The sequence below is a fragment of the Oncorhynchus keta genome, chromosome 28 (genome assembly GCF_023373465.1).
Source record: "Oncorhynchus keta strain PuntledgeMale-10-30-2019 chromosome 28, Oket_V2, whole genome shotgun sequence".
In the NCBI taxonomy this organism is placed as follows: domain Eukaryota; kingdom Metazoa; phylum Chordata; class Actinopteri; order Salmoniformes; family Salmonidae; genus Oncorhynchus; species Oncorhynchus keta.
Window position 1 is genome coordinate 38,376,118 of NC_068448.1, and position 16,106 is coordinate 38,392,223.

At 41.4% G+C, this 16,106-nt stretch overlaps 1 protein-coding gene across 6 annotated transcripts in view; it reads left to right on the forward strand.

The window, feature by feature from the left end:
• LOC118361277 (polyhomeotic-like protein 2) overlaps positions 1 to 16,106 on the forward strand; it is a 51,087-nt gene that overhangs the window by 29,677 nt on the left and 5,304 nt on the right. Inside the window, exons 6-10 of one of the 6 annotated variants that reach the window (XM_052482957.1) lie at positions 3,290 to 3,379; positions 5,627 to 5,882; positions 11,260 to 11,838; positions 14,607 to 14,818; positions 15,275 to 15,404. In XM_052482957.1, the coding sequence (XP_052338917.1) occupies positions 3,290 to 3,379; positions 5,627 to 5,882; positions 11,260 to 11,838; positions 14,607 to 14,818; positions 15,275 to 15,404 (1,267 nt within the window). Of the gene's footprint in view, positions 1 to 3,289; positions 3,380 to 5,626; positions 5,883 to 11,259; positions 11,839 to 13,545; positions 13,906 to 13,968; positions 14,120 to 14,606; positions 14,819 to 15,274; positions 15,405 to 16,106 lie in introns of those variants that run through there. The other 5 variants (XM_052482958.1, XM_052482959.1, XM_035741095.2 and 2 more) reach the window with 5 other exon arrangements.

Consider the following 16,106-nt stretch of genomic DNA (forward strand, 5'->3'; position numbering starts at 1 on the left):
CGGTGCTCAATTTATGTGGCCTTTACGGTTGGTTGGCACTTTCCCCTAATTACACCGAATTGAAGCCATCGGTGTTGTGGTGCCCAGCCTGGGTACTCCCAACAGAGGGTGCCATTGTCCCAGCACGTACCGCCCCTCTATCACCAACCCCGAGGGTAGACCTCCCGGGATACCACAACACGCAAATATAAAAGTAAAATAATGGAATTTAGAAATATTAGGACGAGCAATATCGGAGTCCGGAGTATAAATATATATATTATTCGTATTTATTAATGATTAAATACAGCCTTATTCTAAAATGGATTAAATAATTTCCTAATCAATCTACAAACAATACCCCATAATGACAAAGCAAAAAGTTGTTTTAAAAAAAATGCAAATGTTTTACAAATAAAAAGAGATGACGTTTACATAAGTATTCAGACCCTTTACTCAGTACTTTGTTGAAGCACATTTGGCAGCGATTACAACCTAGAGTCTTCTTGGGTATGATGCTATAAGCTTGTCACACTTGTATTTGGGGAGTTGCTCCCATTCGTCTCTGCAAATGCTCTCAAGATCTGTCAGATTGGATGGGGAGCGTCACTGCACAGCGATTTTTAGGTCTTTCCAGAGATGTTCGATCGGGCTCAAGTCCGGGCTCCAGCAAGGACAGTCAGAGACTTATCCCGAAGCCACTCCTGCGTTGTCTTAGCTGTGTGCTTAGGGTCGTTGTCTGTTGTAAGGTGAACCTTCGCCCCAGTTTGAGGTCTTGAGCACTCTGGAGCAGGTTTTCATCAAGAATCTCTCTGTACGTTGCTCCGTTAATCTTCCCCTCAATCCTGACAAGTCTCCCTGCCACTGAAAAACATCTGAAAAACATCCCCACAGCATGAGGGATTGTGCAGGTTTCCTCCAGACGTGAGGCTTAGCATTTAGGCCAAAGAGCAACTTGGTTTTATCAGACCAGAGAATCTTGTTTCTCATGGTCTGTGAGTCCTTCAGGTACCTTTTGGCAAACTCCAAGGACAGTCTCCCTGACCAAGGCCCTTCTCCTCCGATGGCTGTAACGTAACAAAATGTGGAAAAAGTCAAAGGGTATGAATACTTTCCAAATGCACCTTATAGACATTATGGACAGTACGTGGATAGAATATACAGTTGAAGTCGGAGGTTTACATACACCTTAGCCAAATACATTTAAACTCAGTTTTTCACAATTCCTGACAATTAATCCAAGTAAAAATTCCCTGTCTCAGGTCAGTTAGGATCATCACTTTTTTAAGAATGTGAAATGTCAGAATAATGATTTATTTCAGCTTTTATTTCTTTCATCACATTCCCAGTGGGTCAGAAGTTTACATACACTCAATTAGTATTTCGTAGCATTCCTTTTAAATTGTTTAACTTGGGTCAAATGTTTTGAGTAGCCTTCCACAACCTTCCCACAATAAGTTGGGTGAATTTTGGCCCATTCCTCCTGACAGAGCTGGTGTAACTCAGTTAGGTTTGTAGGCCTCCTTGCTCACACAAGCTTTTTCAGTTCTGCCCACAAATGTTCTAAAGGATTGAGGTCACGGCTTTGTGCTGGCAACTCTAATACCTTGACTTTGTTGTCTTAAAGCCATTTTGCCACAACTTTGGAAGTATGCTTGGGGTCATTGCCCATTTGGAACACCCATTTGCGACCAAGCTTTAACTTCCTGACTGATGTCTTGAGATATTGCTTCAATATATCCAAATCATTTGCCTTCCTCAAGATGCCATCTATTTTGTGAAGTCCCCCAGTCTCTCCTGCAGCAAAGCACCCCCACAACATGACGCTGCAACCCCTGTGCTTCACGGTTGGGATGGTGTTAATCGGCTTGCAAGCCTCCCACTTTTTCCTCCAAACATAACGATGGTCGTTATGGCCAAACAGTTCTATTTTTGTTTCATCAGACCAGAGGACATTTCTCCAAAAACTATATTTGTCCCCATGCGCAGTTGCAAACCGTAGTCTGGCTTTTTTATGGCGGTTTTGGAGTAGTGGCTTCTTCCTGCTGTCCGGCCTTTCAGGTTATGTCGATATAGGACTCTTTTTACTGTGGATATAGATACTTTTGTACCTGTTTCCTCCAGCATCTTAACAAGGTCCTTTGCTGTTGTTCTGTGATTGATTTGCACGTTTCGCACCAAAGTACATTCATCTCTAGGAGACAGAATGTGTCTCCTTCCTAAGTGGTATGACGACGGCTGCGTGGTCCCATGGTGTTTATACTTGCGGATGAACCAGACTTGTGGAGGTCTACAATTTTTTTTGGCTGATTTCTTTAGATTTTTCCATGATGTCAAGCAAAGATGCACTGAGTTTGAAGGTAGGCCTTGCAATACATCCACAGGTATACCTCCAATTGACTCAAATGATGTCAATTAGCCTATCGGAAGCTTCTAAAGTCATGGCATAATTTTCTGGAAATTTTCACGCTGTTTAAAGGCACAGTCAACTTAGTGCATGTGACCCACTGGAGTTGTGATACAGTGAGTTATAAGTGAATAAATCTGTCTGTAAACCATTTTTGGAAAAATTACTGGTGTCATGCGCAAAGTAGATGTCCTAACTGACTTGCCAAAACTATAGTTTGTTCACAAGAAATTTGTGGACTGGTTGAAAAACTAGTTTTAATGACTCCAACCTAAGTGTATGGTCGTCTGGCTGTATGTAAACTTCCAACTTCAACTGTATAGTTTATCTGAAGAATACGTAGGAAAGGATAGAATATGTATGTACAGCAATAGTTGAATAGGATGGACTTGACTAGAATAGAGTACTCTGTTTTCCATATGATTTCATATTATGATTTCCTTCATGTGGCCAGGGTATAGATATGTGGCACAGCAGAGGGTAATTTAGAAGGAAAACAAGACTCAAAACTTGTGTGTCAGTTATGTTTTTACTGGCAGATATACTGAGGTTCCTCGTATGATTTTTTTGGGGATAGGAGCCATAGCGGATAGTCATGTTTTTTGTTGTTGACAACTCTTTCCTCTCTGAAACCATCAAGCATCCTTGAGTTGCTATCCATCTTAGATCAGAATAACACAGTGCAAGGCTGCACATGGCTGGCCTTGTTCAAAATCAAATTGCTGCCAGGGAAGAAAATGCCTTAGCCATGTAATTCATGGATGGCGAGATTCAGTTGAAAGAGCTTTGTTACTGTTGTTTTTTGGCCTCACTAGCTCAGTGGGATAACACCAACTTTAGCTGAGGGCTTAGCTGGTCCTGATTTGGAGCTGTTTTAGTGCCAATATTGTTTTGTTCTCCCAGCTCATCTTCACCCCAACTGCAGCTGTTGCCACTGTCCAATCAGCAGCCTCATCACAGTCTGCCACCAACCAACAATCTGCTAGTGCACAGGTAATATTCACCACACACAACATCCATTCACAACCCCAATGAGCACACACATGCACACAATTGGATTAAAAAATGTTGTTTTGTACCTTTAGTTAACTAGGCAAGTCAGTTAAGAACAAATTCTTATTTACAATGACGGCCTACACCGGCCAAACCCGGTGATGTTGGGCCAATTGTGCACAGCCCAATGGGACTCTCAATCACACCCGGTTGTGATACAGCCTGGAATTGAACCAGGGTGTCTGTAGTTACACCTCTAACACTGAGATGCAGTGTCTTGCGGCACTCAGGAGTCCTACTATGGGAGAATCCCAATAGTTTTTTCTCGCCTCCTCTCCTCCTTCTGCAAGGAGAGGAAACGTGGAAACAAATGAGCTTGTATGAATTGAGACTGTCATTCTCCAATCACTGGTCATCAGGCAAATTATGTTTACAGGGGCAGAATCCCCAAATAAATATGTAAGGTGATAATAACAGATGTAGCTAAGTTGTGCAAGACATTTTATAGATAAAAGGATGAGTAAAATATTGTTTTTAAATGTGTTTCTCCTTCTCCTTTTTATTTTTTTTAACCTTTATTTAACTCGGCAAGTCAGTTAAGAATAAATGTTTATTTGCAGTGGTGTAGTTCTATCTTTGAATTTGTCAATCAAAATGTGTAGCCTATTGAATATCATTGTAGAATAGACCTATGCATAAAATGCTTCATCCATTTGCAACGGCTGCCTATGCCCACACATTGTCTCAAGAATAGTTGCTATTTTTAATACGCCAAACACTGTTAGGTATACCTGATATCCAAATAGACCATAATCTCTGTAAATCTTGAATGATGATAATTCAATAGGTTTTACTGGTGAAATGTCCAAACTGCATGCCAATAATTTGATCTCAATCAGTTTCATGGGAATATGCCTTTAGATCTTCTGTTTTGTGAGCGAAGAAGCCCTTTCCTGCAGTCAAATGACCAAATCGTCCTCTAGTTCTCATGGTTGGAATGTTATTAATATTTTTCATAAATGTATAATTAATGAACAAACAAAAAAATTGACCACCGAAAAAATACAGTATTTCTATGTCAAGCGATTTGGTTATATTTAAGTCTTCTGTGATATACAGTACCAGTCAAAAGTTTGGACACACCTACTCATTCAAGTTTTTTATTTTTTTATTTTTTATTTTACTATTTTCTACATTGTAGAATAGTAATGAAGACATCAAAATGATGAAAAAACACATATGGAATCATGTAGTACCCAAAAAAGTGTTATATTTGAGGTTTTTAAGTATCCACCATTTTCCTTTTTGAAAAGCTTCATGGGGTAGTCACCTGGAATGCATTTCAATTAACAGGTGTGCCTTGTTAAAAGATCATTTGTGGAATTTATTTCCGTCTTAGTGTGTTTGAGCCAATCAGTTGTGTTGTGTCAAGGTAGGGTTGGTATACAGAAGATAGCCCTATTTGGTAAAAGACCAAGTCCATATTATGGCAAGAACAACTCAAATAATCAAAGAGAAATGACAGTCCATCATTACTTTAAGACATGAAGGTCAATCAATGCGGAACATTTCAAGAACTTTGAATGTTTCTTCAACCACAGTCGCAAAAACCATCAAGCGATATGGTATCAAGCAATCAAGCACTGGCTTTATATCAAGGATAAGTTCATTAGTTACAAGCCTCAGAAATGCAAACTTGTAGTGTATTTGAGTTTTAAAAAAGCATCTAAAGTTGGTCATTTCCACTCAGAAATTTCAGACTTGATTGCCCTAACGAAAAATGTATCAACCCCTACAAAAATGTAATTAATTATAATACATATAGCAATTCACAATTCCTGTTGCTGCAGATTTATTTTCCTTCTGTAGCAAACTGGCTGAAATTAAGATCCTACATCTGTATCTATAGGCTGCTACAGCCTACAAATTTATTTTGTTTGTCATTCTATCGTTTTCATGGCATTTTAGTGGTGATTAAATATAATTTATTTAGAATTTATCAGAATTAATTTTCCATAAGTATTTTTGAACAGCTCTGACTATTCGCAAATTGGAAAAAGTGAGGGAGTGCCGCTCCCCCACGCTACGGCAGCACTACTCCCTGCTCCGTTGTTTGCCTGCTAACGAATTGGCACTCTCCTCGATCACCCATAGGTTTCCGGGTCACGGAGGAGTCGAGGAGAGAACATACTTTTGTCACATTGGAATTTTTCCCATGATGATGTTTTAAATCTCCTTTTCCCATAGGTGCAGAACCTTGCCATCTGTAGTCAGCAGGGGGCCCCCTCCTCCTCTCAGCTCCAGGGCCTTCATCTCAAACAGATGTCTAGAGGGGCCCAAGTCTCCCTGGCTGGTCAACTCAGCGGGCCAACCCAGGGGCCGCAGGGAGCACAACTGGGGTCCCTGGCGGCCCAATCAGAGGGGGGGCAGAAAGGTGAGGGCCACTTGGTGACCATGAGCCGCAGTGTGATGGCCGTCAGCAGTCACCCCCTCATCAGCCCAGGTAGACCACACTCAAAGCGCCCTGTTCAAGGTTAGCATAACAAAGAAGCATAGGTTTAATAGTAACTGTTATATTAGCCTGAATGTAGGTGGTGTATGATGACACCAACACTGTTTCATAAACATGATAACAGTAGGGCATGTAGCCGCAGCCAGGGCAGGGCGCTGTTGATTTTCTACTTTTGCTATAGATAAATCAAATTTCACACACAGTTAGAGCAAGTCTAAAGAAGTGTTTTTACCACACAATTTTGTCAAAAGACACTTCCATAACCTTGTCTCCGCTATAGGTCCTTTTGAGTTCTACTTCCATACCACATCACCAGGCCGGCACAGGGCTATCTGTCAGACCTATCCAAGAGAAGGCTTTACTGTAAATGCAGGCCAATCCTTCATTAGACTGCCAGCCCTATTCACGTGGACCCACTTACAGAGGAAATGTATTATTATTACAGGACGTAAAGGGGAAATGGCCTAGGATCAGACGGCAAGCTTCAGCCAGACCCCAGTTACAGCTCCAAAACGGAGCAAATATGGCAGAGAAGGGTTCTAAAAGTAGTCTTAATGGCAAGACGACTGACAGCTTCCAAACACAGCAGCAGTACACTCAGCTTAGTTCTAATATGCAGAGTTCCTTGACCAGTGGTGGATAAAAGTACCAAATTGTCATACTTGAGTAAAAGTAAAGATACCTTAATAGAAAATGACTCAAGTGAAAGTGAAAGTCACCCAGTAAAATACTACTTGAGTAAAAGTCTAAAAGTATTTTGTTTGAAATATATTTAAGTATCAAAAGTAAATGTATTCGCTAAAATATACTTAAGTATCAAAAGTAAAAGTACTAACAATAAAAAATTCCTTACATTAAGCCAAGTAGGCGGCACAATTAAATGCTTTATTTATGGATAGCCAGGGGCACACTCAAACACTCAATCCTTTACAAACAAAGCATTTGTGTTTTGTGAGTCCACCAGATCAGAGGCATTAGGGATGACCAGGGATGTTCTCTTGATAAGTGTGTGAATTGGACCGTTTTATGTCCTGCTAAGCATTTAAAATGTAGAGTACTTTTGACTGTCAGGGAAAATGTATGGAGTAAAAAGTACATTATTTTATTTAGGAATGTAGTAAAGTAAAAGTTTAAGTTCGAACACTATAAGCTGAACTGTTGCACGAGGAGGAGAGACCTTTTTTTCCCCCATGAGGATCTCATTAGTAGTTGGGATAAAAGGGATATCCCAAACACCATCTTATACAGTCACCTCCTTCCTGCAGCACTAGAGCTTTAAGCAGCCCTAAGCCAAACCAGACGGTTTCCCTAGTGTTGCTAAAGGTGAGGAGGGCAAGGCTGCAGTGGAGGATATGGCTGAAAGCTTGACCCATGGGTCTGAGCTACTCCTAATGAGCTACTTCCAGATGGGGGCTGGCTGCGCTGCACATCTTCCCCTTTGTCACCATGTGCGCACAGGAACCCCCCCCATCTCAGCGTCCAAAATCAATAGATCAGAGGCAGAAACTTCTGTTTCCGATTAAAATGCATGCCACAAGGGGTTGCGCTACTGTTTTATAAAAATATTGTTGGTGGTATTTATTTCCTTATGGAAAAACCAAATGAATTTCACATGTGAACGCATGTGAAGTGTCCCAAAAACACATGTTTTCATATGATTTCACATTTTCCACATGTGAAATCATGTGATTTTCCTGTAAGGGTTGAGTCTGTGTTATTTTGACCGGCTCAATTGGTTCATGTACGGAACATTGTGTGCTAGATTCAATTATTTATTGATATGTGTAAAACCAAAATTAGACTGCGGTCTGGACCCAAAGTCGCAATATTGAATTGGACACAAAGCAGTCTCCCCGCAGCTCGCCAGTTTGAAGCTTTTCGACTTGGCAGTGTAACACATGTAAGTGGTGTGTGAATATTGGACGGAAGGCTGGCACACCGCTTTAAAGGAGTTGTCACATAACTAGTGGCTGTAGAAGAGTTTCCACAGAATAATCCCCAAACCACAGCAGAGTGAGTTGTCAAAAAGGCCTTTGTTTCCACCAGTTTGGGGCCTGACTGAGGTACTTATAAATGGTGAGGCAGGCATTCTATGAGTGGACCACAGCAGAGGAAACCAAGAAGGCTAATGATCATGAGACGTGCTGCCCCTCCAGAAATTGCTGCTCTTCACATGCAGTAGAGGCATCTACTGCACACATTCAATCAAAAGTGATTGTGCTTCATGCTTGGAGAACAACAGCTGTTTCACCGATAGGTCACATTGAGTTGAGCGTGTCATGTGTGTAGAATGAGACACAGTTGACTGGATACATTCACCTGAAGACAGACTCTGTGGTGGCGCGATACAAACGGACTGAAGGGGATGTCAAAGGTATTAGCTTTACAGTGATGGTTGGCATACAGTATATGATTTAGGGGACAAATCCATTAAAGAAACTCAGGACTATTTATTTACAGGTTCGTTTTAGTTTACCGTGGTTTTCTGTTAACCTGTTGCGACGAGCAATCCCGTATCCGGGATCGTAATTATAGCCTCAAGCTCATTACCATAACGCAACGTTAACTATTCATGAAAATCGCAAATGAAATTAAATAAATATATTGGCTCTCAAGCTTAGCCTTTTGTTAACAACACTGTCATCTCAGATTTTCAAAATATGCTTTTCAACCATAGCAAAACAAGCATTTGTGTAAGAGTATTGATAGCTAGCATAGCATTAAGCCTAGCATTCAGCAGGCAACATTTTCACAAAAACAAGAAAAGCATTCAAATAAAATAATTTACCTTTGAAGAACTTCAGATGTTTTCAATGAGGAGACTCTCAGTTAGATAGCAAATGTTCAGTTTTTCCAAAAAGATGATTTGTGTAAGAGAAATCGCTCCGTTTTGTTCATCACGTTTGGCTAAAAAAAACCCGTATCCGGGAGTGTAATTATAGCCTCAAGCTCATTATCATAATGCAACATTAACTATTCATGAAAATCGCAAATGAAATGAAATAAATATTGGCTCTCAAACTTAGCCTTTTGTTAACAACACTGTCATCTCAGATTTTCAAAATATGCTTTTCAACCATAGCAAAACAAGCATTTGTGTAAGAGTATTGATAGCTAGCATAGCATTAAGCCTAGCATTCAGCAGGCAACATTTTCACAAAAACAAGAAAAGCATTCAAATAAAATCATTTACCTTTGAAGAACTTCAGATGTTTTCAATGAGGAGACTCTCAGTTAGATAGCAAATGTTCAATTTTTCCAAAAAGATGATTTGTGTAAGAGAAATCGCTCCGTTTTGTTCATCGCGTTTGGCTAAGAAAAAAACCCGTATCCGGGAGTGTAATTATAGCCTCAAGCTCATTATCATAACGCAACGTTAACTATTCATGAAAATCGCAAATGAAATGAAATAAATATTGGCTCTCAAACTTAGCCTTTTGTTAACAACACTGTCATCTCAGATTTTCAAAATATGCTTTTCAACCATAGCAAAACAAGAATTTGTGTAAGAGTATTGATAGATAGCATAGCATTAAGCCTAGCATTCAGCAGGCAACATTTTCACAAAAACAAGAAAAGCATTCAAATAAAATAATTTACCTTTGAAGAACTTCGGATGTTTTCAATGAGGAGACTCTCAGTTAGATAGCAAATGTTCAGTTTTTCCAAAATGATTATTTGTGTAGGAGAAATCACTCCGTTTTGTTCATCACGTTTGGCTGAGAAAAAAAAACGAAAATTCAGTCATCAAAACGTCAAACTTTTTTCCAAATTAACTCCATAATATCGACAGAAACATGGCAAACGTTGTTTAGAATCAATCTTCAAGGTGTTTTTCACATATCTATTCGATGATAAGTCATTCGTGGCAGTTTTGTTTCTCCTCTGAATCACATGGGAAAATACATGCAGCTGGAGATTACGCACCAATTTCGACGGAGGACACCAGGCTGACACCTGGTAAATGTAGTCTCTTATGGTCAATCTTCCAATGATATGCCTACAAATACGTCACAATGCTGCAGACATCTTGGGGAAACGACAGAAAGTGTAGGCTCGTTCCTGGCGCATTCACAGCCATATAAGGAGACATTGGAACACAGCGCCTCAAAAATCTGGCTCACTTCCTGTTTGAAGTTTCATCTTGGTTTCGCCTGTAGCATTAGTTCTGTGGCACTCACAGACAATATCTTTGCAGTTTTGAAAACGTGTTTTCGTTCCAAAGCTGTCAATTATATGCATAGTCGAGCATCTTTTCGTGACAAAATATCTTGTTTAAAATGGGAACGTTTTTTTTCCCATAAATTAAAAGAGTGCCCCCTATATCCAAGAAGTTAAAGGCCCAGTGCAGTCAAAAACGTAATTGCCAGTGTTTTATATTTCCACGCTATGATGTTGCAATAATACTATGAAATTGTGAAAATGACTAATGCCCTTTTAGTGTAAGAGCTGTTTTGGTGGGAGTTCTGGCCTTCCGTGGTGGCATCACCAGGTGGTAAATTAGTTAGTAGACCACTAAGAAACAGAGTTCCAAACCTCTCTGCCAATAACAGCACATTTTCAGTTTTTCCCTCCCCATTCAGACCACTCCCAGACAGTCCTAGCTAAATTCTTGCTTGAGAAATTGTTGTTTGGTTTTGACAATTTGTATTGAAAACAATCACAGTTAAGTACTCAATTGTTACCCAGAAATGATTTGATGTTGAGATAAAAACGCCTGCATTGGACATTTAAGAGACTACACATGAAATCCTAATTTCACTAATACAATATTTATTTGTATAGCACTTTTCATGATACTCAAAGACATTCAAAGTCACTAGCCATAACATGGCTTCAATGGTGTTTTGATTTGGGTTTCGCTCTCCTATAAGTGAACGTCCATAGTAACCACAGACCTTTACAAACTGCAGCGCTTGCAAGACTCTGATGTGGAAGGCGGCAATGTTTTTGAAAACGGGAAGCTGTCTTTAAGTGTCCTGTTACTCGTACGCCTACGACTACATCAATGGCTCTTTTCCCCAGATGTTTATCTTCTCTAGTTCCACAGACCATGGTCATGTGTTTGGCCTCAGGGAACCTATTGTTCTGTGTATAAACACATTTTATGAGAGTGAGGATTAATCCAGGCTTGACTGACTGAAGCCAAAGATGAACATGCCCTGGGGTGTGTGTTTGTTTGGGAAGTTATTGCTGTGGTAACCAATGTAAGATATGTCTGAGGCTTACTCATTGAGGGCCAAATCCTAACTTGAAATGTACACAACTAAGAATTACGTACGTATATTTTATTGTTTGTTTTGTGAAAGAAACCTGATATTTCTTAGTTTAAAGACTAATGTTGATTTATGTGTTTGTTTTTTTACAGCGTACGCACAAATCCAGACGCACCAGTTTCTGCAGCAGCAAAAACAGCAGCAGTTTGTGTTCCAGCAGCAGCGACACCAGACCCAGCAGCTTTCTCTGAGGGGCCAGGCCCCAGTGCTACACACAGCCTCCATCCACAGTCACTCTCAGGCCCAGATGCTACAGGCCCTGGCTATCCAGCCCCCGCCCAAGGAGGGCCCCGTCCCTGTACTGCCCAAACCATTTGTCTCGGCCAATGTTCCTAGCCAGCAGGCCACCATCTTTCACTCTACCGTCAGTCCCCAGATTCTTACCCACAACGGGCCATCCCCTGTGGTCACCCAGACCCAGGCTGCTCCGCTGCCCAACACCAAGCTAGTGCAGATGGCTGCAGTAGACCTCCAGATCCAGCCAACTGCTCTTACACCAGCCTCTCAGCTGGTTCAGGATAGTGCTGGCAAGGAGCTGCCCACGTCTGAGGTAGTCACGGAGAACAGCTCCACTCCCCTCATACAGCAGCCAACAGCCCCTCCTATTCTTGAGGTCATCACTATTGAGCAATGCCCATCGGATCCCAGCAACCCCACCACACCCACTGGAGGTAGATATTATATTTTATATGTCACAGGTTGCATCTCTAAGTCATTGGACTTATGGATAACCAGAAGCCCTGACTGGCTGTTCAATTTGTTACAGTAATGTGACATCCCACCCATCCACTCACTCACTCACTGACTCACTCACTCTCTTATTCAATGACTCACTCACTCACCAACCCATGACCCACCAACAACCTACTCACTCACTCACATCCATCTGTATGCTTGGGCAGCTCAGGCACAATGGCCATCCCCACTCTAGCGCTCCCCTTAAGCAGAATACTAAATCTGTCATGGCCCAGAGTCCATTGTCCTACCTTGCCACTTGGGGGAACGGGACAGCTTTAGCCATAATTACGGGAAAGGGCCAGGCTTTGTCACATCCCGCCATGGGAAAGTTTTCAGGCTTCCGCTTCCGTCTTACCAATATATTTCTCAAATATTGAGGGAATTTGATTATCTGGACCAAGTTATCCCGGTGGGAAGAGTTTGCTGCAGGTGAAAAGAATTTGTATACAAGTCGGCTCAAAACAAAAGTGACATTTGTGTTTTCAAATGCAAAAGTGAGATTTTGATTTTTTAAAATCTTCCATCCCAATGAAAAATTGTTTGAAAATTCTAACATATATTACATGGACAATTACTCTAATTGTTCGATTTGAGAAGGGCGCTCCTTCCACTTTTGCCTGTTCACGTCACGGACCATATACCGGTGCACCGGAAAGCAGTGAGGGGAAAATAAAGTCCACCAATCCAACCAATCAGAGAGGGACCCTTTTGAGCTAATTGTCACCATTGAATCACATTCCAAGTTGCGCTGGCCGATTGTGGGAGTGCTTTATTTCCTAAAGGCTCGTCATGTCTGACAGGTGTATCTGAGTGAGACACATCCACTCAGACATTCAAACATGAATAATATACTTTCAAGAGGCCCGGATGCTATTACTCTGCAGATACTGAAGTGCCCGCCACTGCTACTTGGCTACTCTGAATCACAGCCATAATCATGGCACAATCCTCCTCTAAGTGTAACTGTTAGGTGGTCATAATTACAACCTTGATCTAGCATGTCCAGTGATGCCTAAAACCTTGGTCCACCCTCAAGCCTAGGCCAGCATGTCTGCTTGTGGACATCTTGTGACAGACAGCTGAATGAAATAATACTTGTGTCAGAAAAACGTGCTATGTATATGTCATGACATGTAATTTAACACAGTCTTTACTATGCATGGTATATTTTGACATAATGACAAGTCATGGAAGAGTTGGGGGTCCTATACCTTTAGGCCCATAGCTCAAAAGTTGAGACAATCCATCTCTCAATTTCCCCACCCCAAACATTTGTCACTAAATCTATGAAAATATGCTATTTTACGTACAGGCTTTCAATTCTGTCTTGCCAATATAGTTCTCAAATATTGAGGGGATTCGATTATCTGGACCGGGTTTCCCAGGTGGGAAGAGTTTGCAATAGGTGAAAGTTTATTGCATTCTCTTTGGTACAGAGCTGCCTCCCGGCAGTGAGCCAGGGTCCCTCCTCTGGCCAACGGCCAAGTCGGCTCAAAACAAAAGTGACTTTTGGGTTTTCAAATTTCAAATTGATATTTTGATAACAACTAACTGCCATCCCAATAAAACGTAGTTAAATAGTTAAACAAATTAAAACTTTTATTATATGGACAACTACTGTTACTGTTCGAATAGAGAAGGGCGCTCCTCCCACTTTTGCTTGTTCATGTCACGGGCCATATACCAGTATTCCGCGGTTCATTTTAATCAAACCACCAATGTGGTAGATTGTACTGGAAAGCAGTGGGAGTGGAAAATATAGGCAGCCAGTCCAACCAATCAGAGAGGGAGTGATTTTGAGCTACTCGTGACCATTGGATCACATTCCAAGTTGCGTGGTCCAATGGTGGGGGCGCTTTATTTTCTATTCAGTTCAGGCATACAAAGGCTACTTGCTTGTGTACTTTTGCAGGGATAATAGTGCCGAACAAACTGAAGAAAGCATACGAAAAAGTATCGATGTGATTGCATTGCTTGTGTAGTTTCTACTCATGTAACGGGTGCGTATTTCCACGGAATATTTGTGAATTGTTTGAGAACATGATTTGTTTGCTCCATGTTGCCTTGGCGGACGGGATATGAAAGGAAGGGTTGCTCGGAGCAGTGGAACAAAGGGGTGTGCCACCGAGTACTGTCTTTGGGTGTGCTTTCGCTCCCGTGTTGACCGTTGTCCGGGCTTTAGAATCAGAGCGTCGATATTTGTCATTTATTGTGGTGCGTTTCTCAATTTAAGCTAATTTTCAAAAGAGGGCAAATGTAGTTTTAATGATGTCGACGAAACCTTTGCACTTTTATACCGTAATTTATTAGGAACAATACGCATGTGGGACAATAAGCACCTTGCGCAATGATCATTAATGATTAGTTGATACAGTACATATTCTTTGTATTAAATACACTTACTATTCTTAATTGTTTTGTTTATGGTTTGTTTACGAAAGTAGTTTTTTTGTAGATGTAGAATGATGCGGGGAGGAAAATAAACAAAACAATTTCGAAAGTGTTCCAGATTTTATTCTAGAATCATTAATTCTAAATTGCGTAAAACATGTCCATATTCATCATTATTGTTACATGATTGGTCATTATCTCTTTATTATTATTATTATTATTATTACCTCAGCACTGACTCCTGCACGCCAGTTAACATTTTACACAAATATTTCCTTTTTATTTACTCACAAATATGCCATTATGCCAGCAGGTAAGGGAGACGCTGAGTGGCTGAATGCGCAACCAGGTGCAGGCTCACTTCCAGTCATGACCTCAGGGAATGGGAACAATGCGCCCATGGTGACAGGCAGTACCCCACAGAATGGCGAGAGCAAACTGCCTCAAGCCATAGTGAAACCCCAGATCCTCACCCACTTTATTGAGGGATTTGTGATCCAGGAGGGAGCAGAGCCTTTCCCTGTGAGTAGGATTCTGAAGAAGCTTTCCACCCACTGGGCACATGGCTCTTCAGAAGCAGAGAGACACACACACACACACACAGGCGGACTGGGACCAGAAATCGGCCATGGCATTTCTAACACTCTCTTCCTCTTGGTCCCCACACCGGCCCATTTCTTCTTCTTTTTTTTTTTAGGCCCCCATTATTAGTCGAATAAGGATAATTTTGCGCAAAAAAAAAACAGAAGTTAGACAGGCCCACTGGGCAAATAATTGACCAGCGTTATTTGCCCCTGTACGCCTGTTTTGGAGTCAACTGAACCATGAGGACAAATAGTTATCCATGTACATGAGCAGTAGTGCACTTCCCTCTAGTAGACTAAATGAGACTAAACCATTCATATCATTGTGTAGTGTACAGCCTTTTACCACCGGTGTAAGCAGCATGTGTGACGTGAATTGTCTCTGTCCTTTCAGGTGGAACGCCCGTTGTCGTTGCTGATCGAGAACCTGAAGAAACACAAACAGCAGACGGACTCTGAGAAGACGACGACGACCTCCTCCAACAGCACCACTGACTCTGAGATGGAGGACCTATCACAGCAAGGTAAAGGACCAGCCAGAAGACATCTTGCTTGGCCCACTTCTATGGCCTTTTCTCAATTAGATTTGCTCAACTCCTGCGTCCTCTCTCCTCCGTCTTCTCTTGCCTCCTTTACAAAAAGGTCAAAGGTAACCAAGGAGAGGCGGTCGAGGAGAGTGAACGTGGACGAAGATGCGCTTATACGAAATGAGAAGCTCCTCCACTTGCAAATTACGTTTACAGGGGGGGAATCCCAAAATAAATGTGTAAAGGGATAAAAACAGATTTAGGTTAGTTGTGCAAGACATTTTATAGGTAAAAGGACAAGTAACATTGTTTTTAAATGTGTATTGTTGGAGGAGAAAAGCATGCACAACAGCTGATTCAAAGGGGGTGTGGTAGATATCAAAACTATTCTGCTGTAGGATACATGTGCTTCCTCGCCAAAAGGAGGCTATCGAGGAGTGGAGGACCGTCTTTCACTTGCCTACTAACGAATTGACACACTCCCTGACCACTTATCAGTATCCAGGTCGCAGAGGAGAGAGGATGTAGGATGGACTTTTGCCCAAACGAGAAAAGGCCTATTAACCCAGAACTACAAGCTTCTCATTGTGGCATTGGCTACCTGGCTTCACGTCCCACTTCTGCTTGAATCTCAGCACAAATGTTTGTACATTATTGGCACTTGGATTTGCTCTTCTTGATCCGTACTGTAGGACTGTC